This window comes from Lontra canadensis, unplaced genomic scaffold (assembly GCF_010015895.1).
Source record: "Lontra canadensis isolate GAN:19392208 unplaced genomic scaffold, GSC_riverotter_1.0 scaffold30, whole genome shotgun sequence".
In the NCBI taxonomy this organism is placed as follows: Eukaryota; Metazoa; Chordata; class Mammalia; order Carnivora; family Mustelidae; genus Lontra; species Lontra canadensis.
Genome location: NW_022631024.1, coordinates 4,755,883 through 4,783,754, shown reverse-complemented (window position 1 = coordinate 4,783,754; position 27,872 = coordinate 4,755,883). Strand labels below are relative to the sequence as shown.

Genomic DNA, 27,872 nt, shown 5'->3' with positions numbered 1-27,872 from the left:
ACTTCTGCAGGGAGGTTTTCCTGACACTCACTCACTTGCTCCTGCTAGAACAGGGCTCTTATCATGCTTTATTGAAATTGCTTGTTGAAATATTTGTCTCTTCTGCTGTCTCAGCCTCAGCACTATGGATATTTTGGACTGGATAACTCTGTTGTGGGGGCTGCCCTGTGCATGGTAGAATGTCTAGCAGCACAACCGGCCTTTACCCACTCCATGCCCTCATCACATTCTCCAGCTGTGATGACCAAGAATGTCTCCAGACCTTGCCAAATAACCCCTATGGCACAGAACACCATCTGAGAGCCATGGCACCAGACCCTTCTGAAGGGAGGGACTGTGTCTTATTCAGTCCTTCGTCCCTAGCCTGACATGAGGTAGAAAGCCACTAATCATACATTGCATGAATGAACAGACATCTCTAGTAGAAACTCCCATTGAACAAACAGACCTTAGGAAGAAGGCTGTGTCAGGAACGTCGCTAGTCCTGAGATTTGCAGTGCTTTTTAGTGGATGGGCGAAACCTGAGAACCTGGTGGTCTTCTTACTGTAGAGCCCATCCCCTCCTTGCCTGTTACAACTGTCCTCTAGCCACAGGCTAGTGACCCCCTCTTGTCCCCACACACACCTCTTCGGGCTGCCCTGTCGACCCCTCTCCCCTTTATAGAACAGAAAAAAAGGTTCTGGCTCCCCGAGCTTCCTGCATCAAAGACGTTTAAGCTTTTAATGCGAATCCTGATTAATTAACAAGGGCGCACGACTTACATACATTTCAAGTTGCTTTTATCTCTGGAAGAAAAGACGCCTCTTGGCAGATACTTTCTGTTCACTGTCTAGTTCAGCATTTCAAAGGGCGTGCTTTGATGGGCTGAACGGGTTACCATTTTTTGTGTGTGTGAAGGGCAATGACTAGTAATTAAGGGACAGGCCCCTTTATGTCAATTCAAGGAGGGAAAAAAAAAATCAAATTCCATCTCAGCTCTGTCCAAAACTTACTTGTGTGGAAGTTGGAGGAGTCTGGCTGGTGTTAGAGGGCAAAAGCAAGAATGGAAGAGCATGTGCAAAGTGGTAATTGTGGCTAGATCCCTTTGCCTCCAATAAAAAAACTAACATTTATTTAGTACCTATTGTGTACCATATCAGCTCTCCCACAAACTCTATGAAAGACTCAATATAATTTCATTGTATGGGTTGAAGATACTAAGTTTTGGAGATGGTGAGTAATTTGTCCAAATATAACAGGTGGGTTGCCGTGTTTAGAATACCACGGGTCTGGCCATAGTCTTTCCCCCCAACTTACATTCCCTCAGCACCCCTGTATCTCCTCTTGCTCATTTACTCCCACAAGAATGGAACAAAAGAAGGGCTTCTTTTATAATTTTTAGGCAAACAATTTATTCCAACAGGCAGTCCAAGTCTTATCTACTCAGGGCCCCCATAGTACCCTGGATTCACCCTATGGTAGCTTCCAACACAAATTTTGTGTAAGTCATGTTTTATTCATCTTCCCTTCTAAAGCATAAATTCATAGCAAGCAGGGACCTTGGCTTTCTTGTTGAATCCTGTGTCCTTATGTTTCACGCAGGGACTGGCATCGAGCAGGTTTCAAGAAATAGTTTTTGAATATTTACAGAAGACCTACTAGGACAAGATTGCTAGTTGCTTCCAACGGTTATTTATCCCTTCTTCCTTCCTAGCATGAGTCCCATTTTTTACCTGGAAGGCCATACCCCCAACTAAATGACTGCAAAGACATGCCCAGCTGCTTTGCAGTTAGGAGTGGCTGTGTAACTAAGTATCATCCCTCAGACAGAAGTAGAACTGCTGTATTGCATTTCCTCAAAGTCTCCTCTTACATTGTCCTACTACTTAGATCATAAGCATGATTGGTTGGAACTCAAGCAGCCCTTTTGGACAATGAAGATCAGAGCCACACCTTACAGATTAAGAAGCAAAAAGTTGAAGCAATCTGGGCTCCTGATGACTATGGAACTGTGAAAATAGCCCTGATGACTCCAGATTGATAAGAGAGAGAGTTAGAGGTCTGTCCTATTAAATTCACTGATTTTGGGTTTTTCTTAATTTCTCCTGAACCTAATCCCACTTGATATAATTACTAAGTGCAGACCACTGTTCTAGGCACTGAGGGGTGTGCCGACATACCGATCCCATGCCTCTGTGGAGCTCACAGCCTGTGGCAGAGCTTTGATGCATCCATATCTGATGATTATTTGACATGCTACACCCCAGTCATATTAATTTTCTTTTTAGTTCCCAAATGGTAATCACCACAAGAGAAGAACAGATAAAATGCTCAGTGGGATATGAATTGGGAGGTACCACATACAGCAGGGGGCACCATGAAAATTTTCACAGAGAAGACACCCCTTGAACTTGGCTTTGCATATTCATGAGCATTGGGATCTGCAGAGAATGGGATGAGATTGAACACCCCAGGAGCAGAAAATATAGGACATGTTTGGGAGAAAGCCAGAGATTCTGTCACATAAAGTGCACGAAGAAAGAGTATCCTCTAATTTTATGAGCATGGGCTCTACGGTTAGATGCCTTGGGTTGGAGTTCCAGCTTGACTATCTACTAGGTATGTGACCTTGGCTGAGCCACTTAACTTTCAAGAACTCTGTTTTTCATCGGTAAAATGAGGATAGTCACTACCTTCCAGGGGCCTGCCTGGAAGGTAAAAATAGAATAGGAGAACTTAAAAAGGGGTGTTGTTAGAATTAAGTGAGTCTAGATGTATAGAAGGCTCAGAATTGCCGCTATCTGAAATAAGCATGCCCTAAATGTTAGCTGTGACTGTCATCCCAAAAGACAGGAAGAGCTCGTTGAAACCACAGCCAAGTTCAGAACTTTAGCCCATTAGTATGAAGGCACCAGAAAGCTGCTGAAGGTTTGTAAGCAAAATTGTGGGTGACATGATGAGACTTATTTCTGCGGAAGTCTTAATGTGCCAACATTTACCATCTTATTAGGCTTTCTCTCTCATACTCACCCCATTAGCCTACTGACCTGGGTGTCTCCCCATCCCAGGGCACACCTGCACTCAGCAATTCCCCAAGGCCCTTCTCCTGTCTCTGGGGCTCTCTGATTGCTGACTTAGACAACCCTGGTTGCTTTTCAGAGAACTGGCAAAGGAAGCCCTCTGTCTCATCGCTCCTGGGCCCAGTTGTTCCCATGGGATTTGCTAAAGCATTCGATTCCTGTCTCACTCCTCCACTTCTATCACCCCCTCCGGAGCGATGTTATTAATGCTGACATTCTGACTCTCATCCTTGAAATATAGGCCAGCGATTACATCATAACAGGGTGCTATGAGCCATTTTTTTCTCTCCTTGGTGACAGTGGGAACCATGCAACCTTCGTAAGTGTCTGCAGAGAAAGTTGACCATACTGTATGTTGTGGGCTGAATTGTGTCCCTCAAAATGCATAGATTGAAGTCCTAACCCCCAAATGTAGTGGTATTTGGAGATAGAGCCTTTAGGAACTAATTAAGTTTGAATAAGGTCAAGAGGGTGGGGACGGGATTTGTAGGCTTATAAGAAGAAGGGGTTGGGCACCTTGGTGGCTTAGTCTGTAGGGCATGAGACTCTTGATCTTAGAGTTGTGAGTTCAAGTCCCATGTTGGGTAGAGATTACTCAAAAATAATATCAAAACAAACAAACAAACAAACAAACGGGATCTCTTTTTTCCCTCTGTCATCCTGCCGGCACTCATACACTAAGGAAAGTCTATGTGAGGATACAGAGAAAATGCAGCCATCTGCAATCCAAGGACAGAGCTCTCATCAGACACTAATCCAGCTGGCATTTTGATCTTGGACCTCCAGTCTCTAGAAATGTGAGAAAATAAATTTCTGTTGTTTAAGCCACCCAGCTTATGGAATTTTGTTAAGGCAGCCTGAGCGGACTTATACATTGCATATACACTTTTCTATGCTGTGCAATGTGTGCTGCTGCAGAGATGTTCTTCTGGGCCTGGGGGGAAGGCAGTTGAAGACCACTGCAGACAGCAAGCTTCATCCCTCTATTAAGATCACCTCCTAACCTTTTGGTTCAGTTAAGAAAAGATGCATCGGATTCCCTTGTCCCAACTCCTGGCCACCAAGCTCAAAGTCAAAGTGAATTCCACCTGTGGCCATTGAACAGCATATTCTTTTCAATTTACATTTTATTGAGATTTTAAGCATCTTCCACTGAAGATGTCTGTACTGGCCACCCAGTGAGACTCAAATCACAGCTACAAAGAATATTAGAATGCAGTCGCTATCAAACCATGGGCCTACCTGGATCCAGGTAAAAATAGAATAGGAGAACTTAAAAAAAAAAAACAAAACCTACAGGCACATTACCGTTTCACCCAATTTTTATTCCTTCGAAAGATAACATGGAGATGAATATTCATGGTAAGAAATATGAGGCTTCGGCCTTGGAAGCATAATTATTGTTGTTATTTCGAATTTCATTAGCACTTTATATGCGGTGAGCCCATTCTGGTGAGGCTGTTTGTTCCTTTCCTCCCTTGCCTTTCTCCTCCGTGCCTCCATCCCTCCCTAAACTCCCTGCCCTCTTCCAAGAGCTAAATCAGATACTGTCATTTTTAGAGAAATGAAAAATCAGGAGTGAAGAGGGGAACTAACTTTGACATAGAAATCACCAGCTGTGGCAATGGAAATAATCACTCTAGGAAAACCGGCTCTGAGGCTGTCAGGCCATCCACGGGTCAATGGCGAAGCTTCACGCTCTACGTGTCTACGCACGTCCCCCACCTGCGTGAGGAGCCAAAGGGGAAGCATGGGTACGTGCTGTCCCTGAGCCGGCTCCCTCCACGTATGTGCCCCAGGATCCTCGTGTCATTGGGGGACTTTCAGTGGCAGGAACTGAGACTCTTCTGATTAAGGAGGCTTGAAAGGGAGCTACTCTTTATTCAACTGCTACGTTCTTGAGCGTAAATATGCATGACCCTTCGCTGTCCTGGTTACCTCTTACTGCCTAACAAACTACCCCAAAATGCAGACGCCTAAAGAAATGATTTATTATTAGTGCTTACAGATGATTGGAGCTCAGCTCTCCTAGTGAGGCTCACGCATGGGGTTGCCCGTCCACGGGGATTTAACTGGAAGCTGAGCTCGGTTGAAGCAAGTTAGCTCTACCTGTTTGTCATCCTGCTTCTGAGATCAGTAGGCGAGCCCAGGCATGTGCTTCTCCTGCGACTGCAGAAGCCTAAGACCTCCAGCAGCAACACGCAAGGCTCAAAACTGGTCCCTTGTCACCTCTGCCTCATTCTTTTCATCAAAACCAGTCACAAGGCCAGGCTCTGATTCAAGAGGAGGGGAAATCGAGTCTGCTTCTTTAGTAAGAGCACCTGCAAAGACACCTGGCAAAGGTTGCGGACACTGGGAGAGACAGGGAATGGGGCCGTGATATAATCCACACTGTATTCCAGTTCTCAAACAAGTCAGAGGGCACCTCGCGTGGGCCACCATACGGGGAAGTGAGAAGCAAGTTTTTGGACTTCATAGAACTTTCCTTCCTTTTTACCTGTCTCCTACAGTTTGGCCCCAAAGACCACATTTCAATTTTTTTTAACTTTTTAAAAATGTATTTATTTATTTTTAGAGAGAAAGAGCAGGTGCACACATGCCAGAAGGCCAGAGGGAGAGAATCTTCCAGGCGACTCCCCACTGAGCAGAAAGCCGGAGGAAAGAGCCGCACTGGGGGCTCGATATCACCACCCAGGAGATGGTGACCTGATCGACCAAGAGTCGATGCTTAACTGACTGAGCCACCCAGGTGATTCCTATTGAGAACTGAGGATTCTTGTAGCTTAACTTTTTAAGTAAACTTGAAAAGTAAAGTAAACTTGCATCTTTACTTTTCAATCCGTGGTGTCTTTCAGTAAGAACATCCAGAGAACTCCCCTCATGCACTGACTTCTCTTGTTACACTACCTAATTATTGTGATTATGATCAAGAAAATGATGATGACAGCTTTCATTTATTGTATGTCTAATCTTTTTTTTTAAGATTTTATTCATTTATTTGACAGACAGAGATCACAAGTAGGCAGAGAGGCAGGCAGAGAGAGAGAGAGGAGGAAGCAGGGTCCCCGCTGAGCAGAGAGCCCGATGCGGTGCTGGATCCCAGGACCCTGAGATCATGACCTGAGCCGAAGGCAAAGGCTTTAACCCACTGAGCCACCCAGGTGCCCCAGTTGTACATCTAATCTTGATTATGGAGTTGCGGTTATAACCAGAGCTCTGGAATAAGGCTGCCTGAGTTCAAATCTTGGCCCTGCTGCGTACTAGCTGTATGACTCTGGACAAGGAATTTTGCCACTCTGAGTTTTCATTTCCTCAAACGTGAAATGGCAATTCTCTACCATTCCAAGCTCTTAGAGTTGTTGAAAGAGCAAATTGAAATGAGACCTTCACAGCATTTAGCGCACTGCATGGGATATTGTGTGTCCTTAATAAATGTCACTATTGGGGCACCAGGGTGGCTCAGTCGTTAAGTGTCTGCCATAGGCTCAGGCCATGATCCCAGGGACCTGGGATTGAGGCCTGCATTGAGCTCCCTGCTCAGCGGGAAGCCTGCTTCTCCCTCTCCCACTCCCCTACTTGTGTTCCTTCTCTTGCTCTCTTTGTCAAATAAATAAATAAAATCATAAAAAATAAATAAATATGACCATTATTGTTGTTTTTGTTGCCATACGCTAATGAACCAAATGCTGTACATGCGTTATCACATTTAAATTTCACAGTGATTAGAAAATCGATCGCTGCTGATAGTAGTCTACCTGACCTGAAAGTGTGGGTATTTCTTTTTTTTTTTTGGCGGGAGGGGGGGATGCCTGCAATATTCATTAGGATCTGCTATCATGTCAATGTGTCACTTAGGAAAGGTAGTAAAAAGTCTCACCTTAATCTTTCAAGCTGAAAGGTCCTGTTTTGGAAATAGGCATGCATTTCCTTTTGAAGTGCCATCCTTCAAGCCCTGCAAAAGTTGCCTTTTCTCTCTCAGTCCATCTGTCCTAGCCACCTGCTCTTTCAAAAGATAGACACTAACACAAAACCTTGAGTGATATTAAAGCACAAGCTGGATGGGTTTGGCCTCCTCGTGGCTGGTGTCCAAAGCAAGGGAAGCTGGACTTTAGTCTTGGCTCTGATGATTTAGGAATTCCATGATTTAGGAATTCCAGGTCTGGTCCTCATTCCTGGTGCTCCTTCCACTGTGAACTGGAAGTTGTCAGCCACAAGCTCGCTCCCAGAGCCACTCCTTCGGAGCGAGCAGGTGGGCTGGGGAGGAAAGTGTGACAGAAATGCTCAATAATCAGAAATGCTCTCAGAAAAGGGCATTGAGGTTAGCCTGTCATGGATTCAGGTTTTTGATTTACAGATGATAACGGCATTTAGGCTCAGCCTGCTGACAGCCTCTCCACACTAGTGGAAAGGGACAGAGGTGTCATTCAGCAGTCAGAAAAGGACCAAGCAATACCTATCCCTATAAATTTCATTTTTACCCCTTGGGTCAGCTTCTATGACTCATTTTCTTCAAATGGATGCAAATTCCTCCCATCTGTCTGGGGATTTGCTCTTAACCTGAGATAATGGGAATCAGCAGCGAGAGAGGGATCTTCTGCTCTTTTCTATCCATTATCACTTCTCTGATTATTTTGGTGCCCTCGCATGTGATTCAAGGATAATCAGAGTTTGCACGTTGACTGCATTATGAATCCCTGGTTCTCAAGCTTTCCCACGCCACAAAGGAGCATCCAGAAGCCAAGTCTGGTCTGTTTAGCAATGAAGGCTGTGTTTTCTAACACAACGCCTGATGCAAAATAAGTATTCGGTAAATTCTTGTTGAACTAATGAGTACATTAGTCTCCTTAATTCTTGAATCTCTCTCTACAGCTCTTTAATTATTCACTTATTCTTCCATCCATTTGTTCAACAAACACATATTAGGATTGTGCCTTGGAACTTTGCATGAGTGAAGCAAGAGGAATCAGACTGTCTCTATCAACTTCAAGGTACTCAGAGTCTAGGAAAGGAGCTAAGACTTTGTATCAGTCAGTTATGACCACAGTGATGCTGTGTAATAATGCCACTTTAAAACTCAATGGCTTGAAAGGGCAATCCTAGATTCTCACTCAAACAGCTGAAGGTTGCCTCGGGGAATCTCCTGATTTAGGCCGGTTTGGCTAGGCTTGTCTCCAAATCATGGGTTACGTCCAGCTCTGTTCTGCTGCCATGCTACTTGGACTGCGTGGTTAGCACATACTCCTCTCATTCCATAGACAGAAGTACAAAGAGGCAGCCTGACTTAATAGCCTTGGCACACACTGTGACTGCCAGCATCTCACTCATCAACATGGCCAAGTTCAACACCAACACGTTCTGGGGAAGTCTCTCTACCCACTGTGAGAGGAGGAAGGGCATACATATTTGATGGACAATAACCTAAAGTATCACACTCCCTTACATACAAATAGCATATATGATTAAAAATATTATATTTTTAGGGGCGCCTGGGTGGCTCAGTGGGTTAAAGCCTCTGCCTTCGGCTCAGGTCATGATCTCAGGGTCCTGGGATTGAGACCCGCATCTGGCTCCCTGCTCGGTGGGGAGCCTGCTTCCCTCTCTCTCTCTGCCTGCCTCTCTGCCTACTTGTGATCTCTGTCTGCCAAATAAATAAATAAAATCTTTAAAAAATATATTATATTATAAATAAGTTATGCAAAGAATACAGACATGTAAAGGAAAAAAATAACTATTATATATCTAAAGAATGTGATGAGACTCAGAAATGGCCCTGACAGATGAATGCTGGATGGGTGTGCAGAATGCTAGTTAGGGAAAAATAACCTAGACAGAGGCAACAGGAATTTTGGAGGGTTCACAGGGAGTAGTAGGGACAACCGTTTTGATAAAGGCATAGGTTGTAGGAAGAAAAAATAGTGAGAGAGTAGATCAGAAAGATTGTCTTGGAGCTTAAATACCATGCTAATAGGTTACATAATACCTAGGGAAAGAGAAATTAATTAGAGAGTAACAGGTAAGAACGCTAACAATAAAAAAAAAAGAGTACTGGGGTGCCTGGGTGGCTCAGTGGGTTGGGCCTCTGCCTTCAGCTCAGGTCATGATCTCAGGGTCCTGGGATCGAGCCCCACATTGGGCTTTCTGCTCAGCAGGGACCCTGCTTCCCCTCCTCTCTCTCTGCCTGCCTCTCTGCCTGCTTGTGATCTCTGTCTGTCAAATAAATAAATAAAATCTTAAAAAGAAAAAAGAATACATATTGCTTTGCGAGGTAGGTGTTAGACAATCTATTAGCTCCTAAGGATCTCCATAGATGTCAGGGAGAATGAACTACCAGTAGACTGAGGTGATAAATACTAGACATTACACTTTTTTCAAGTATTATTTTTTCCCTGTGAATCTTAGTGGGTATCTCAGACCTCAGGCTTAATGCCACTAGTGCAGTATATCTCCCCTGTGAAGCTTCCTCCTGCTTTTCCATCCTGTCACCTCAGAAATGATGTCAACATGGAAATGATGGTGAATGGGTGAGTCCTTTGGAGTAGGGAGTCACAGAAGTCCCCTCTCCAGGGATGACGTTTGCACTGACACCTGGACAACAAGAAGGACCAAGTCAACACCCTCCTATGCCAGCCATGCAATCTGGGATGCATAATTCAACCTCCTGAGCCTCAGTTTCCTGAGGGGATGGTAGCACTTCTCCTTCTTAGGGTTCATACGAAGATGATGAAATTCCTCACAAAGGGCTTTAGAATAGTACGTGGCACATCAAGGAATTCCATTCTTAAGATAGAGACAGACAAGCAGATACTTTTTTTTTTTTTAATTACCTACTTACTTAATTCGTTTTTTAAGAAAGAGCACACACAGGGGGAAGGGAGTGGCAGAGGGAAAGGGACAGAGAGAATCCCATGCAGGGCTTGATTTCACAGCCTGAGATCTGGACCTGAGCAGAAATCAAAAGCCAGAAGCCTGGAAGCCTAACCGGCTGAGCTACTCAGGCAGATGCTTTCAAAGTATCAGGATCTGTGCTCTCTTCTAGGTAGTTACAAAGTGCAAAGGGGGAATAAAAGGGGATGGCTAACCCCGCCTGGGGCATCAGGAAAGTCTTTCTAGAGGAAATGTTAAAGCAGAAAGGAGATACATTAGCATTTCTTGAATACTAATTCTTGGTGCTAAGGAATTTCTCTTACTATTTATAGAATTTGCCTTTAATTAATAACTTTGTGAGCTAGGTATGCTTATGCCCATTTTACAGATGAACCAAGTCACTGATTAAATACCTTCTCATGATGGCAGAGTTAATATTTTACATCAGGATACCTTGTACTAAACCCACAGAAACCTCTATTTTGCCAGTGTTGTTTTTGGCCAAGAGGGTCTAGGGTGCTGTAACAGCTAACATTTATTGATTACATATTTATTGATTATTAGTATAGGCTTGACAGAGTATGTCATGCTTTTAATCTATTAGCTCATTCAACTCTATGAGGTAGGTATTTTTTGTAGTTCTGAGATTAAAAAACTGAAGTTCAGAGAGTTTGAGTAATTTCCCCAAGATCACACAGTAAATATCAGAATCAGGATTTGAACTTAGACAGTCTGATTCCAGAATGCATGAGCTTATGCTCCATCTACGCTGACTCTTGCTTAGGGGTGGAAAGAAGCTTGGAGCAGCAGTCCTAGGACTTGATTCAGAACCCAATTCTTCCAACTTGTCATCTCAACCTTGGGTAAATCACATCTTTGAATTTTATTCTTGCCACTAGTAAATGAAACTAAAAATTCCTGTCCTGCTCGCTCACAAGGTTATAGAGGTCAAATGTTATAGTGATGAATGTATAAACATTCAATGTAGCTGGAAGTTGTTAATTATTATTGTTGCTGTTTTTATTTTAATCTCAGGTAGAGAATAGTGGAAGTAGCCAGGACAGTCATTCCTTAAAAGAGAGGAAACTGTAGATGCCTTCAGATGCTTAGAGAATTTTCATGAAAGTTGCCTCATCGAGCTGCCACCAAATTTTGGAATGTGAATCCTTAAGTGGTAGATTCAGCAAGAAAAATGTAAATCAACACACTCTGTTGGTCACAGTCAACCAAAGATAAAACCAGTTTTGAATGGAAGTAATGAGCTCCCCGCTATCAGTCTGTGCAAGCTATAGGACCTCATGGTGCGGAAGATCCTATTGGGAAAGCCTGCATGTTGGAGAGGTTGACACCTGGACAGCTGTGATAGAGTCCGTGGTAGACTCCTGCCATCCTCTCCTGTGCTTCTCAAAGTCATTCTGTACCTACAGCAAGAGTAGCATTTTAAAAATGTATATCTGACTATGCCATCCTCTTATGGAAAGTTGTCCATGGCTTTCCATTTAAATTAGAATTAATTCCACACTCCTTACCATGGCCTACATACACCTGAATAATTTAAGCCATACTAACTTTCTGAGATTCATTTCGTCCTTTTCTGGTTTCCCCTCTCTACTCTCTAGCCACATGACTTGAAATGTTTGACTCCTAGAATTTACCAAGTTCTTCCTCAGGGCCTTGGTGCTTGCAGCTCCCTCTGCCAGGAATCCCCCGACCCCCTTGGCCATTCCAACTCCTACTTATCTGTCCTCGTTTCTAATGAAGTGCCCATTGCCAGAGATGTGTCGCCTGGTCCTCACATATAAATTAATCACTCTTAAATTATTTGACTTCATAGAACCCTATTCTTTTCCATCACAGGATATTTAAACCCTTTTAGTCATATATTCTCTGTTTTACTGTGTTAGGAACAGTTAGTGTGAGATCTACCCTCCTAACAATTTTTTTATGTGTACAATACAGTATTGTTAACTATAGGCACAGCAGATGTTGTATAACACATCTCTAGAACTTAATTATCCGTCATAACTGAAACTTTATACCCGTTGAATAGCAACTCCCCGTTTCCTCCTCCCCTACATTCATTTTTGCTTATTTGTTCTTGTCTATCTCTTGACTAGACTGCAAGCTCCATGAGTGTAGGGACCATTTTAGTCTTGTCCATTGTTGGAGCAGAGTATTTAATGGTATTCCATGAGGGAGAGGTGATAGGAGGGAAGGAGGGAGCAAGGAAGGGTTTTTTGAGTTTAAGTATTTTTTTATTTGTCTATAAAAAACCCAAATAAACAAACAACTTACATATATTGTTACATGTAGTGCCCAGAACTGGGAAGAGGGCCTTCCAACAGATTTTGCTGGAAGCCTCTCTAGCATGGCATGGAGACACAGGGAGCCTGCAGAGCCTCAGCCTTGCTGAGTCTGCAGATTATCATACAATAGTCATCAAATATAGCTTGATAAGTAGGTCAGGAGTGGGGGATGTCCTGTGCCTCTCAGATACATCTGGGCTAGGAGTTATGTTTGCATGAGCTCCTAATGATAATGGAGAAAGACAGTGAAAGGGGGCCATGGAGTAAGAAGTCAGAGCAGTGAGACCTCTGCTGTCATGAAATGTGCATGAAATGTGCATGAAAGCAGGCAGTCTTGGGGTTTCACCTCAGATCTTCCACCAAGTAAGTGCTTGCCCTGGAGTGTAATAGAGAGATTGTATCATTCTCATTGTAGACATAAAGAAGTGATGCTTGAAGAGATAAGTCAGTTGCCCAAGGCATCCTGGCTAGCAATCGGGAGAGCTGGGTTTTGAACCCTAGTTTTGTCTGGTCCTGAAGGTTGTTAAATAATATCAATTAAAAATCAAAAACACCAACAAATGTGAAGATACAAACTGTGAGAAGAAAGTTGCTGTCTTCCTCCCTTGTTCAAGGTCACACAGGTATTAAAGGCAGAGCTGAAATTCAAAACCGGCATTGTCTTATGCAAGAGATTATGTTTTTAATATTCATTCATTCATTCATTCATTCATTCAACAAATAATCAATGATGGTCTAACACATGCCAGGTGGCAGGCAACAAGATTGGCAAGACTTCTGGTGGCAACTACAATTTAGCAGGAAAGACAAATATTAAATAGCACTCCTGCAAAATGGTTTTCATCATCCCTGTTACGCAAATATGGACACTCTAAACCTTTATACTATACTGTGTGGTTGGAGGAGGTATCTGAAGGATATGACCTGCTGTTGGCTGTGATCTGAACTGGGGCATCTGGGGACTCCCCACTCCCAGCTTTGCTGGTGAAATGTACATCCTGCCCACTATTCCCATAGCCAGAGTTCTTTCGAGGATGCAAACTTGAGAGAACAATGGGTTGTTGAGACCACGTGATGATATATGGCTGAACCAGGTTAAGACCTCTATATGAACTTTAAGATTCTGGCAGGTGGGTGCGGAAATCTCTTTATTTTGTGGCATCCTGAGACAAGGATCGTATTTAATTAAGTTCCCTTGCTTATTAACACTGCCACCTATTAATCTGCATCTTTCTTCACTCCCTCCTTGCCCTCTGCATACTGGGGCCAGTTCTGAGTTTCTACCTGAAGAAGTTAGAAAGACTTTATTAGATATCATTTACCCAGCATATATAAGGTCATACATTTTCCAAGCCTTCCCAATTGTACCCATGTGAAGAAGGGGTTCAAAATCACAACTTCACAGGTGGTTTTGAGATTTACGTAAGAAAAAAGTGTACTGTATGCCTAACTGATATTAGGCACCCAGATAATGCTGTGGAAATAGACACTATGCTGACAGCACCTTTACCAGCTCAAATATAATAGTAAAAATAATGTGATGCAGAACGGAAAATGACCTGGTATTCTACAGGAGAGAAGAAAGCTTATACTTCTCATTAATAATAGACATCCTAATGCACCAGGTTAGTAGTTCAGTTGAATAAATATAGAGCAGATATCTCAAGGCTTCCCCTGCCCCCCAAATAGGGTCCCAGAGACAAAAAGACTCTAGACAAGTTGGGCCAATGGGACCCAGAAAGAGGATTCTGAAAATACACCAATAGTAAGATTTGTAGCAAAAGAGATCCAAAGCAACATACCTGTTAATGTATGTTAATGATTAAAGACAACACGTGTAACAGAGGAGGGAGGGAGCATGAATAGGTTAAATGATTAAGTAGGCAACGAGAAATAGAGATGGGGCCACAAGTAAATGAATCATGAAAGATGAGGGGGCGTGAAACAGAAAATGCGAAAGGAGGAAGGAGATGGAGATTTTCAAGGAGGGATTGGGAGATTTTCAACTGTATGGTACAAGAAGGGCTGGAAATGACTGCAGTAAATCACAGAACAAGAAGGGGTTTATTTAGAGGACCAAGGACAGGGAGAGAAAGAGGTAGTGAAAGGTAGGAGCTGGAGAAAAAAAAGATAATAAATTTGAGAATTGTTAAGGGAAAGAGTCAGAGAAGTACTGGGTTGAAGCAGAAATCAGTCAAACAGATGCAAGTAGAAATGAAGAAAGACAACGGTGATTAAAATATTCTTTCATTTTTCACGAAAGAGAAGTTAAGAGACAATGGTAAAAGTTTGCTCTAAATGAGATATAGTGGAAATGTTCTGAACAGGGAAATGAAAAATGGAGAGTTGGAAACAAAGAGACAGAGAAGTAACAGAAGGACCAAATAAATAGACATTTGCAGGTAGAAACAAGCTACTGTTACTGAGGACCCACTATGTGCCAGAGAGCACAGGGCGCTTCCATTTACACCAGCTGGCTTCTTCAATCATCCCACAACCCCACTTAAGGGAAAGGACATGAAGGCTCACAGATGTTGTAAATCACTCAGAATTAGCCAAATTAGTGGTAGAGAAAAGAATTTGAACTTAAATCGAAGAGAGGTATCTGAATTGAAGAAACAAGCAGCAGTGATAGGTATATTTACATTGATCTATTTTGGATAAAACAGCAATAGAAGGGAAAGCTTCAAGATTGACCTTAATCTGGTAATTAATTGATTCTATACCAGCTGATGGAGCTGGGCTCTGCGTGGCTCAAGGGGCTGGCAGAGCTATAGCAAGAGAGCATCTGGGGGGACATGGCTGGAGGGTAGGAAAAGAAACAATATGTCAGGTGATGAATGGAGTCACCGTGCTGCAGCGAGCAAGGTGGGATTAAAGGAACAACATGAGTTACAGAGGGAGATGATGGAATCGAGAGAAAACAAATGGTGGGGATTTGTGGGTTCGAGGAGGATAGATGGGTGATGGAGTTTAGATAGAGCAGAGATGGAGCAAGAGGTAGAGCAAGCTTTCCTCCTGAGCTGGAGTTTGTGTTCGAGAGGTCATCTCGAGGCTTAAAGAAGAAAGACTTAAAAAAATTACTTGATGGTGCACATGGGTGTCTCAATCCATTAAGCGTCACAGTCTTGATCTCAGCTGTCTTGAGTTCAAGCCCAGCATTGGGCTCTACCCTAGGTATGGAGCTTACTTTAGAAAAGAAAAACAAAAACAAAACACTTAAATCATGGAAAGTTGGGAAAGGGGAAGGACTTGAAAAAAATTCCTTAAATCATGGAAAGCTGGGAAAGAGGGAAGGAAGGAAAGGAGGGACGGAGGGAGGGACAGACTCATGGACAGAGGGAGGATAATGTACTCATCATAGAAAACCGGAAGGATGCAATTTTTTTCACTGCAGAATTAGTGCCTAGTACGATAATGGTCTTAGAGTAAAAAGTCAATAAGTATGTGATTGTTCACTGACAATGCGCTTATTTTGCATCTCTACCTTATGTTAGTGATCCAACTAGCTTAGACTAGGTGGTTAGTCATCCTAAGGAAAGTGTTTTATTAGCTGACACAGGTAAGTAAAAGGTAACAAAGTGAAGTCTAGAGGGAGATCTCTCCAGGTGGAATAAAGAGGCTGTGGGAAAACACTGGGGCAACCAGAGCTTGGAACATTCTGGGAATAGAAAAGAGATACTTATGGCTAGAACAGAGTGGCGGTGGTGAAGGGCTTGTCAGACATGACTGAAGAGGAAAAGAGTGAGGGCGAAGCCGTAAGATGTTTAGATTCACTCAGAACATTAATGAGAACCTAATATAGACTAGACATTTTCAGACATGTGATCTCATCTCATTCCCATAATGATCTTGAGAAGTGGGTACTACTTTCCCCATTTCACAAGTGCGGAAATGAAAGGTCTAGTAGAGGCATTTATTAATGGACTTGACCTAGTAGATAAATAGCAAAGATGATATCCAAACCGAAGCCTGTCTACTTCCCCAATCCCTGCTTTTCCAATTATGCTAAGCTGCCTCAGTCATATGGTATGGACAGGAGAAAGAAAGGAAGGAAGGAAGGAAGGAAGGAAGGAAGGAAGGAAGGAAGGAGGAAAGAAAGAAAGAAAGAAGAGGAAAGGAAATAAAAGAAAGGAAAGGAAGAGGCAGAATAAAGTATAGGGTAGGGGGAGTAAAGAAAAAAATGTTACAAAACTATAAAACTCAGAAAGGCAAAACCTGAAAGATGATGGAAAAAGAAGGATTTGCCGAGAGGACAGGGAAGGAGGATGAAAAGGAATTTCAGACCAGTGGAGTCAGAGATGGGGATACAAGTGTACCCTAGAGGACAGTAAGTTACATCAGTAATGGGTTGTAGCTAATTAAATCAATAATGAAATGGGACTGAGTGAAGGGGAGAGGAGAAGGTGAGAGAGAAGCTGAGGGGGACAAGAGTGGTGCCATCGCCAGGAGACAGGACATTGTGGAGTATGAATAGAGAAGTCACACTACTTAGAAGAAGTGAGGAAGCCTTATCTTATGGTGGGGCCAGGGATTGAGGGTTAGAACCCCCTGTGTTTTACCACTTGATAAATGGCAAAGGCAAGTGCCTTTGCTTTCCTGAGACTCAAACTCCACCTCTATTAAATGGGGATAACAAAACTTAACCCCAGATGTCATTGGGATAACACATCAAAGCAGCAGTTATAATTTAGTGAGCACCTAGAATGCTAAACACTTTGCATAATGACTCCTGAAGCCCCACTACCATCAGAAGGCAGGGATTGCTACCATCATGCACGGAGAGACCACATAAAGTTTTGAAGTTGTCGAGTATGTGTTCAGAAATGGGAGTTCTTTTCCTGTGGTCATGCCAGATTCGACACTACCTCCTAGCTAGAGTTGGTCCTCTTCAAAATGAACAGCTAATTCCTTGCCTGCCTCTTCCGTCTTGTCTTCAATCACTCCCTCTCCCCCTCATTGAACTTGCCCCTTTTCCCTTCATAAGCTCTGTCCTCGCTGCCCTCCATTTGTTTCCAATTTCTGTGTTCTCAGGCAGGTGTCTTAGTTGCAAGCAACAGACACCACTTCTGGATAATTTAAGCAGACAACAGAATTCAGTAAGGTGATAATAGATTCCTTAGAATCTCCAGGGTAGGCATGGGATCTGGGCAGAGTCCATGAAGCCAAGAGCGCCAATTCAAATCACAGCACAGAACTGGCTGCTGGAGAAACTTTGTTGCAGTTGCTGTCAGGCATACACAGGGTAGTTGATGCTCTTGACACCGGTGACACTGTGCTCCAAGCCAGTGCCATTAAAACCCATTTCTTCTAGCAATAAAATCTGGATGTGACTGGCCCAAGTATTGCCACTTTGGTTCTCAAGGGGAGCCTGCCTGGTTCCAGTTTCCGTTCCAGCCTCTGGGGTGGGAGAATTTGATTGGGGAGTTCTGAGTCATGTACCCAAGACCTAGCTGTGGAGAAGCTGAGACTACCTGGAAATTTCAGCCTCCTTGTGGGAGGTGGGCTGTGCCTCAGAGAGTGAAGCACCCTGTGACGTAGGAAAGGGATTTGTTCAGACGCCAAACAATCACAAAGAATGCCAAATGCCAACTTTAACTGGGAACGCCTGATCCCAAGCTTCTAGTCCTTCATGGTTCAACTCCAATGCCACCTCTTCTGGGAAGCTTTCTTTGATTTCTCCGAGCACAAGTTTCAAAATACCTCATTAAAAACACGTGTGTGCCTGCCTGCCTTTTATCTGAGATATTTCTGTGTTCATCCCATTCCCACACCCCACGTCCCCATCATTATAAACCCTCGCAGGGCAGGCGCTGTGTTTATCCCTTTCTGCATCCCCATATAGTGTCTGGTAGGAGCCCTGGATATTTGGTGGTGAATGAATGAATGAAAGTGTTGGTCGCATTTGACAGGCCTTTGTACCAGAGGTCCATGAAGGACTTGCACAGACTCTGCCTTACATAAGGGAGCCCTTTTTTCCTGGTGTGCACTTCTATAAATGGACTATGTCAGCATATTTGAAGAAAGGGGCATAGAGAATCAGAAAGCCCCATTGCAGAGGATAGTGGCGGATTGTAAGGGTACAAAGGAGAGACTGAGGGAGGCAGGACGACATATTTTGGAGGAGTAAATGAACTGGAGCAGGCATCAGAGAGGCAGGAGACGATTTAGAATCAGAAGACTTGAAAGGCCAGAATCCACCCCGCCCCCGGCCCCCTTTTGGGTTCACAGATTAGTAAACTGAGACAGGAGAAGCATACCTTACAAACTTCAGACCTGAAACAGACCCAAATGCACTCGTGCAGATGTGCCTTTCACATCTTCGATAGGTGAGTTTTTCCAAGGTCACTGAGGACAGTATGATTTCATAGAAACAGCCAAGGTTTTGGAACCTGAGTTCAGATCTCAGCTCTTTTCTCATTAGCTATATGACCTTGGGAACTCCTTGCATCTCCTGGTCTCCTGATCTCGGTCTCTTCATCTGAAAAATGGGAATCATAATACCCATCTCATTGGGTTATGGTTATGTATAAAAGCTAACATAGATACTTGCCTAGCACTTGGGGAATGCTAGTATTAAGTCCAAGGTCACAACTAGGGTTTGAGTTTTCCTTCTCTTCACTCTTCTGCCTCTATCCAAGTCATAAAACAGTAAATAAAATGTGATGGGAAAAAGGCAATTCATGTGAAGAGTTAAAAACAGAAAGGAGAAAAGAGGCAGAAGAAGGAAAAACTAAGAAGAGAGAAGTTAGCGCCCAGAGACCCCACAAAAAGTGCAGATGGGCCAGCAACATAGAGAGATGGGGAATGTGCCATAAATGATAGGGAGGAAATGTTTATAAGATTAAAGTCAAGATGAGGAGGAATAAAATGAGGGGAGAGATGAAAGAAAAAACAGAACTAGGAGAGATGAAGAAAGGTGAGCGGGTTGGAGAAGGGGGCTGCTGGGACACTGGGTCCCCGCAGAGGGGGAGGGCTCCCTGGAGAACCCCAGGTAAGTGGGTCGGACAGGATCAGCCCAAGGCCAAAGACCGCCATTGTTGTCTGGGGGCCTAGGTTCACAGATCAACTTCAGTCTAGGAGAAGGACTGGGGTAAAGAATTGGGGAAGAGACCCTTCCTCTGGATGGGGCGGAGGGTGTAGGAGCCCGTGGGAGCCAGAAACAGAGTAGTAGGTCTCTACCTCGCACCCTTTTCAGGAATTTCACACAGAGAACAGAAGCAGCCAAGTAGAGCTGCTCCAAGCTCAGAGTAGGGACCCAAAATACAAGCGCGAGAGTGGGCGGGCTTGCAGGGCGGCAGCTAGGGGACCAGAGCTTCCCGGCCAGAGTCAATCTGGGGGGGCTAGAGGGCGGAATGGGACACCCCTCAGTCTGTAAGCATTTAATGCAACCGCGGAGGCCTGGGTGGGGGAGAGAGGTGGGATCCCGGTGTGGGGGGGATTGAAGATCCTGGTGTGTTGTGGGGAAGTGGGTGAAGGGGGGCTCTGAGATCATAAGGAATTATTTCAGGGGCGAGAAGAGGGTACAGGACTTGCCATTGGGCTTGTGGGGAGACAAAGTTAAGTCTTGGCCGTTAAGAGGCGCCCCCTACCCCCAGGAGGGCGGGGCTTGGAACCCCGCGGGGCGAAGGCGCGCCCCCAGGTGCCTCTTGAGGGTCGAGCCAGGGCTGGGATGAAGCTGGGCGAGCTGGGTTGAGCCTGGAGGAATTAAAGGAGGCGCGAGGGGTCCTTAAGTCTTGAGAATTTGGAGAGGGGTGGTGTGGCTAAAGAACATTGTGAGGGTGGCTTCGGGGGATCCTGGGAGAGCAGAGGGGGCCACTGGGATTTGCACGAGGCCGGGCGGAGCCTCCGGAACGCCCGGGGTCTGCTGGGGGGAGCCGGGGAGGGGGGCGGGCGGCGGGGCCCGGCGAGGCGGCGCGGGGGGGCGGTCCAGGGCCGATCGGGAGGCGGAGCCGGGAGCTGGGGGCTGCTGGCGAGCGGCTCCCACGGCTCCTTAGCTCCGGCGTCCTGGTTCGCTCCGGCGTCCGCCGCCGCCGCCGCTTCCTCTTCTTCCTCCTCCTTCACCGCCGCCGCCGCCGCTCGCAGCACCGCAGCCCCTCCCGCCATGGCCGCCGCCGGCGCCCGGCGCAGCCCCGGCCCCAGCTCGGGGCTCCGGGGGCGGCTGAGGCTCGGCTTCCACCCGGCGCCGCCGCCGCCGCTGCTGCTGCTGTTCCTGTTCCTGCTGCCGCCGCGGCCGCTGCTGGCCGGCGCCGCCGCCGCCGCCTCGCGGGAGCCCGACAGCCCATGCCGGCTCAAGACCGTCACGGTGTCCACGCTGCCCGCCCTGCGAGAGAGCGACATCGGCTGGAGCGGCGCCCGCGCCGGGGCCGGGACTGGGACCGGCACCGGGACCGGGGCCGGAGCAGCCGCCGCCGCCGCCGCCGCCGCCGCCGCGTCCTCGGGCTCCGCCGGCTCCGCGAGCACCGCCGCCGAGTCGCGCCTCCTGCTCTTTGTGCGTAACGAGCTGCCGGGGCGCATCGCGGTGCAAGACGACCTGGACAACACGGAGCTGCCCTTCTTCACCCTGGGTAAGGTGGGGCGCCGGCACACGCGGGATCCCAAGGAGCCGGGAGCCCCTAAGTGAAGCCGGACGGGTGGGGGCGCCCTGGGGATTCCCGCCCCAGGCTGCCCCGAGCTGGGCTGGGGTTGGGAGAGGGCAGCCGAGGGGCCCGGAGGGCGTACAGGTGGTTGGAAAGCAGTACGGGCAGGAGGTCCCCAAGAGCGCTTGGCGGGAGCTCGGGGGCGTGCCAACACTCCCGCAGTGGGGACCTGTCCCCCCGTCTCTCAGACCAGGCGTTGAGCTCTGCCGTGATCCGTCCCCGACGCCGGAAAACCCAGATGGTTGAGTGTGTTGCAGCTGGGGACCCGGGTGGTCTGGCCGCCCGCCGCTGCTCGGGGCACGGTCACTGGCCGCCCGCGGTTACCGCCCCCTCACTCTCGCCTCGGAGTTGGAGGCGCCGCTCTTCCCGACAGATTTCCTGAAGAACCGGAGCGGAGAAGCTCCGTGTGGCATCACGCAACCCGCATAAACTCGGTCTCCGTGTGGGTTGCGTGACCTTGGCCAAGTCGCTTCCGCTCTCTGGGCCTCAGTTTTGGCCATCTGTGAAATGGGGCTGGGGAGAATTGAGTGATTTCTGAAGAGTGGGCTTCTGAGCCCAAGGTCTCCACTTCTAGATCCTCTGATCCGCACCCCTCAGCCCCCCGTCGCAGTCTCATTTCTGTCCCCCTCCCAGGAAGAGCAGGTTTTTCCTCGCAGCTCAGTCACTGGACTAATAATAATAACTTAAAGGCGAGAACACGGAAGGGAAGAGGGAAGGGGTGGGGGTGGGGTGGGGGCTCAAATGGAAAAGTTAATCGGAAAGTTCGCCATCAGCTTGCTGCCTGCTGGTTCCCAGCGCCAATCCCGGAGGAGTCGGCCCTTGCGAGGAGCTGTGCGAAGCGCGGCTGATTTCCCACCCGGGTAATTGATAGCTTAATTATCTCGGAGAGCGTTTACAAAAATGTTCCCCCTTAGCTCTCCCGCGCTCGCGGATCGCTCGCTCTCCTCCCCTTTTGGGGGCGCGGGGCGCGATTGGTTGTCGGAGTCTGGCCAACAACAGCGCCTGGAAGGCGCGGAGGGCTCGCCCGGAGACTCCGAGCTCTTCTTCCCCGGATCCGTGCCTTCTCGGAATCGGGCTCGGCTCCGGCATCTCGCGGGTGAAGCGCCTTCGGGATCCCGACTTGAACCTCTGAGGTTAACTCTTCGCTTGCCTGAGAAGCCCCAAAGCCTAATCAATAGACTAAAAGCCTCTCTCCTGGGAGCCATAATATTTTTTTCATGTATTTTTTGTGACCGTCGCCCCCTTCCCTTTCACGCTGGCCGCCTCTGGAGATCTGAGGGAGCCCCAGGCCCCTCTCGCTGTCGCAGCTTGTGCCTCAGGTTTCTGGCCCCCGGGCTCTTCCCAGCTGGCAGTAACCTGAGCTGGCTAAGCTTTCCGGGAGGCGCGGCTGGAGAGCGCCTTGCAGGTTCCCTGGGGACTTCCCGCGGCGGCGCGTCTAGCGTGCGAGAGAGAGAGGGAGAAAGAGAGAGAAACACACACACACACACACACACACACACACACACACACTCAACCACACACACGCGCACACACACACACACACACCACTATCTCTTCCCACGTGCACCTCTGGGCCTGCCCATTTCCAAGGGAAGGGGATGAGGGTGGAGATGGTGTTCCTTAGGGGGAAAGCCTAACCTTGGGCTCAGGGCTAAGTCCTGTCGCCCGCTTGCAGGGAAGGGTCCTTCCGGAGCCACAAAGGGCTCCCTTGGTCACCACTTACAATTTCACCCTTCCTCTTACACCCTCGTGATCTCTCTACTCCAGGGTGTCCCGAGAGGTCAGGAGTGGGAATCTTACTGAACGGCTGTTCAAATAAGGGCATAACGGGGGCCATTCTTGGGTATGGCAGGACTTGGGAGCTAGGACACCCAGAGCATTCCGATTCCCCGATGATGTGCAGGATCGGGTCCAGAAGCTGGCAATCTCTGCCTTTTTCAACTTTGCCTTTCAGGAAGGAGAGGGTGCCTGGGAGCTGGGGCAAGCTGAGTAAGGAGCTGGAAGTCTTGAATCCTCCGGGGCTCCAGCTTGGGCTGGAGAGTCCCCTGGCGCCCTCCACTTGGAGCCTTCCGCCTTCTCTGACGCACAGCAGCTGAGCCTGGCGCTGGGGACTGCCTGCTGGGGAGTGGGGGGTTGCTGTCCCCCTTGGCAGCTCTGAGCCCTTTGGAAGTGTGTAGGGAATTGTGTCCCGCCTCCTCCTTCTCTCCCCAGCGCCCTGGACTGGCAGCTCAAGGCGCCCCCTCCGGGGATTTGGCTAGCGAGGTAGTCACCAGATGGCCGAGTATAGCAGGAGCTGTGTAGGGAGACGTGGGTTTTTTATTTGTGTTGGTCTTCCACTGTTTGCACGTAAACATGGAGTGCACAATGAGCTCTGGGAGGGCCAGGCTGGTTGCAAAGGAGGGCCAGTGTGTGTGTGTGTGTGTGTGTGTGTGTGTGTGTGTGTGTGTGGTGGGGGTGGGGGGGTACTATGAGTCTTTTATGGCGTTATCTTTCCCAAGGTCCCAGGGTAGTTCCATCCCATCATTTCATCCCCAGACCTTTTAAACAGCCTTGACTAGTGTTTGTCTCCCGTGTGTTGAGCGAGTCTTTTACTACTTCCTGGCCAGTTCAAGGGATTCGGAGATGGCACGTGCCACGGTTGCCTGTGCAGTCAGTAAATGCCAAATCCTGCCAATAGTGGGGTATATGGAACCACCACTAGGGGGTGATAGTGTCTGCCAAAGCCCTCGGGCCATGCTTTGGGTTGTGGACCCAGAGTTGGTGGTTGGAAAATGTCCCTGGAATTAAAGGGGGCGGGGGGGGGGGGGGGGGGGCCGACAAAAAAAAGAATTCCCATTTTACTGTCGGTCTAGTTGGGGGACCTCAAGGTTATTTTGCATATGTTGCCTACCATCCCCAGTCACCAAAGTCGCCTGCATACCTGCCCCCTCTCCCTCCATTCTGCCTTTCTTGTTTGAGTTATGGGCTCTATTATTGATAAAGCCTGTCCATAGTCCTCCTCTCCCGTCATGTTCCAGCATGCTTTATGTAGATAGAAGTTTACCTCAAGAGCTGAAATTTCCCCCAAGTTTCGGTGTCTGAGCCTCTTTAGAATCTGATTATAAGTCAACAGCACTGACAAAGAATTTCCTTGAAAGTGATCAAGGGATAACAAATGGCTATTAAATCTTTAATGAGGTGCTAAGAGGTTTACTCTTGACTTTTATTATTAATTCACATAAAATGTATGAAGTGGGCATTTCTGTTATCCACATTTTACAGATTAAGGAAGCATTTTTTAGAGAGGTCAGTTTCCTAGTCCAAGGTCACACAGTGGGGAAATGGCAGATCTGACTCTGGAATCCCGTTCTACCAGATATCTACGTTCTTGGTAGTTGCATATTGGCAAATAATGCATTGGCATACATATGGTTACATTTATACAGGGTATGGTACAGGGTCCTGGAGAGAAATACACTGGTCATCCACCTGAGGTGAACATTTCTTAAGGTCTCTTCAGCTACACTTGGGTGCTAAAAAATATGAGAGTTTGAAAGTAAGGCATGACCTTCGATGACCCTACCAGCTCAAAGTTCCATGACTCATGGGATGTCGGGGGCATTCTATGTCATGGTGCCGGTGAGTGATGGAGATTATATATTTTGTAACATCAGGGAGGGGACCCATCTCTGTAGATTCAGAGAAGGATGGGGAAACTTCCAGAAAGGGGGAAAAAAAATGATGCCTTAGAAGGATAGGGTGGGGGAGAGGTTGGAAACTCCAGTGAGGCTTGGGAACTTCATGTTGGCTAGGATCTGGAAATCTCAGCTGTGGCCCTCTGTGACCTTGAACAAGTCATTTATCCCCAGAGCTTCAGTTCTTTTTGCTGTAATATGAGTGGGTAGAGAAGCCCTAAAATAATCATTCGGTGTAGAGATTCTATGAACTTGAAGTGCCCTGATGCACTCTGTTACTCTGACTAGCTCCTCTTGTTTCTCACTGTCTCCTTTATTTGGCTGGTAACACAGGGTGTGAGCAAAGGACTGATTGAAAAGAAAGAATTTGCACAGGAGCAACAGCCAGTACAGGGCTTCAGAGGTGAACCAGCACATCACTCAGTCCTCATTTGCCCCCAGGCAGCCCTGGAGTCTGCTCCTGGATTTAGCTTTCATGCCCACAGGTAGGGAAATGACATCCTTCTCCCTGCACTTGACAGTGGGCAGGCTGGACTGTTTACCACCAGCCTTGATTCTGCAAAAGGAGGAAAAACAGATAAAATGGAGTAAGCACTCACTGTCAACATTTCTTTCTAAGCTGCCTTGGCATAGTCATCCCACAGCTGAGATGTGTGCTCTGCATTTGGGGGAGGGCACGTAGAGAAGGAAAGCCCATCCAGTAGTATGTCTAAATGCACCTGCATGAGTAGATCTGGTCTGCAAAGATTCCTTAAAATACCAACAAAAATGGAGACCAGAAGAGAAAAGCCTGCAGAAGGAATGAGGATTCAGGCACCAAATCAGAAGGGTTGAGAGAAGCAGGGAATTTAGCTACAGAGGACAGTTCACAAAGAGCGGAAGGAGCTGCCTTCAAATGTCAACAGGGATTGAAGAACATGCTTTTCTCTGTCTGGTTCAGAAGGTGTCAATGCTAGGGGGATGGAGTTCAGCCCCCACAGGGAGATGGTTCCCAGGGAGCCGTCCAGAACTCAGCATCCTGACCCCTAATGATTATAGGATTCGTGTTGGGGGAAGCCTTCCAGCGGAGACTGCCCAGCTATCTGGCAGGCATTTGGAGACAGAGCCCAAGCCCTGGGAGACAGTGAGGTTACTTGCCCTTTTTGGTTCCTGGTTTGATTCTGAGGGTTGATGCCAGTGATTAACAGGGAGAGGGGAAAAAAACCAGATATAGATAGTAGTAATCTGGGTCTTCTGTAGGGATTTCTGGCCACAGAATGTTTGTTAAGACCAATTCCTGTGTTCTTTTCTGTATGTACCAGAGAGAGAGAAAGAGAGATTGTGGGGTAGATGAGAGGGAGAATTTGATATCTTCAAACAAAGCTAGGCTTAAAAAAAATAGATATTTTATTTTCTCAGTTGGGCAGCAGGTCCCTTATCACTAAATAAAGCATTTGAGTAGCACTTAGACTTTGAGGTCCTATACTGCTGTGATGACCCAGGTTTTGGGGATATTGCAAATAAGGGTCCCAGTCGGGGAGGGGGTGTTCAGTGGTATCTGATTTGAATCTTCCTCTTTCCACTCCCTTTCCTCACCCGTCCCTGGCCTATCGCCAGCTCAAACCTTAAGAAATGTATTTAAAAATCAAGGGAGATAGAGATGTATTGTCTGCTCTCAGAAAGTACCAAGTTCCTGAGAGGGCAGTGGGGCAGGGAGAGAGGTGGATTCCTTTTGGCTGTGTTACAGAGGCTCAGAGTCACTCGAGGCCGGCCAGATTTGCTGTTTCTAGGGGTCAGTGACACCCGCTGTGATAGCCCAGTTCTGCAGGCTTGGGTGTGACCCAGAACTTGATCATTTTTCCTGAATTGGGCCCTCAGGCTGTGAGAGCATTCTATAATTTTAATTTACAGCATGTTTGGCGGGTTTGAAATGGCCTCTGGCAAGCAAAGTTTCTGCTTCTCACCTCCTCGCTTTGCTGTAAATTTGGCCTTGGCTGCCACAGGACGGTGCGAACACATGTGCTTCAGGGAAAGAAGGATGGGGAGTGGCAATGACTTCTTTGGGTGACATCATGAAAACTTTGACCATGACCATCCGTGCTGATGGGCTCCCAGCCTCACAGTATTTTATATGCTCACAGTATTTTATATGGTAACAGTATTTTATATGGTAACAGTATTTTATATGCTCAGAGAGCACACAGTATTTTAGATGGTAACATGGGGGTCCTCCCATAGAGGACCAGCAGTTCAAACTTGAACCCAGAGATCTGGGTCTCACTCTGTGCTTCTTTCCATTACCCTGGACCTGAACAGGTGGCTCTGGGGTTAAACACATCTCAGTGTCTGCAACTGGGCTGAACGTCAAGTGCACCACTATCTCTTCTCTCTGCAACCAAAATAAACCAAAACACCCCCTGCCCCCCCCAAAAAAAAACAACACAAAAATCTACAGAGAAAAATAACCCCAGGGAAACTGAATTTATTCTCCTGCCCAAGTACCCAGCTGGTTGGGTCCCATCTCTCCTGAGAACCGGAGCTGATAGTTTTTTGCTCTGGGGGAGAAGGAAGCCTCATTGCTTTTTCCTCCAGCTGCCTTTGGGGGTGAGCAGAAGAAGCCTGCTCTTTTCCAGGAAAGGCAAGAAAGTCGGATTTAACCTTAAGGTGGAGCAGATTCTAGGGAGCCCTCTGTTACAGAGTTCTTGCTTTCCCAAGTTCTCCCACTGACCAGCTAGTGGCAACAGAAGATTAACTATAGCGAGAGAGAGAGAGAGAGAGAGAGAGAGAGAAAGAGCTGGTGAGTCAAACACTGATGAGGCTGCCGCCGGATAAATACTATCTGGGTTTTCCCCTGAAGGGGAACCATGACTCCAGCCCCATTGGCAAAGCCCCTGGCAGGCTCAGACCTCAACATGCCCTCAACTCCAATGTTAGCAGTCAACCTAATGGGCTGTTTGCCTCCACTCTTATCCTGTCTAATCTACCAGCCGCACTTGCAGACAGAGTGATTTCATTAAAAGCCCAGATCGTGGCTGTTCTCTCCTAAAGCACTACACTGGTTCCTCCCAGTTCTTAGTGTGAAGTTCGAGCTTCTTATTGTGGTCCAAGGTCCAAGATCAGACTCTGCCCGGAGTACCCTATTGTAAGAACCCTCCCTTTTTGTTTGATAGCTTTGTCCCTTAACCCCCCTGGGAAGATTCCTTCTTACCTTTCAAGACTGAATTTATTTATTTTTTATTTTTTCTTAAAGATTTTATTTATTTATTTGAGAGAGAGAAAATGAGAAGTGGGGAGGGGCAGAAGGAGAGAGAAAAACAGATTTCCCACTGATGCCAGGATCCTAGGATCAT

The 27,872-nt window shown here is 46.9% G+C and overlaps 1 protein-coding gene across 3 annotated transcripts in view; it reads left to right on the top strand.

The window, feature by feature from the left end:
* The first annotated feature begins 20,214 nt into the window (after positions 1 to 20,214).
* ASTN2 (astrotactin 2) overlaps positions 20,215 to 27,872 on the top strand; it is an 851,408-nt gene continuing 843,750 nt past the window's right edge. For 2 of the 3 annotated variants that reach the window (XM_032865714.1, XM_032865712.1), the window contains exon 1: positions 20,216 to 20,797. In XM_032865714.1, the coding sequence (XP_032721605.1) occupies positions 20,335 to 20,797 (463 nt within the window). In that variant the 5' untranslated portion in view covers positions 20,216 to 20,334. Of the gene's footprint in view, positions 20,798 to 27,872 lie in introns of all 3 variants that reach the window. The other variant, XM_032865713.1, reaches the window with a different exon arrangement.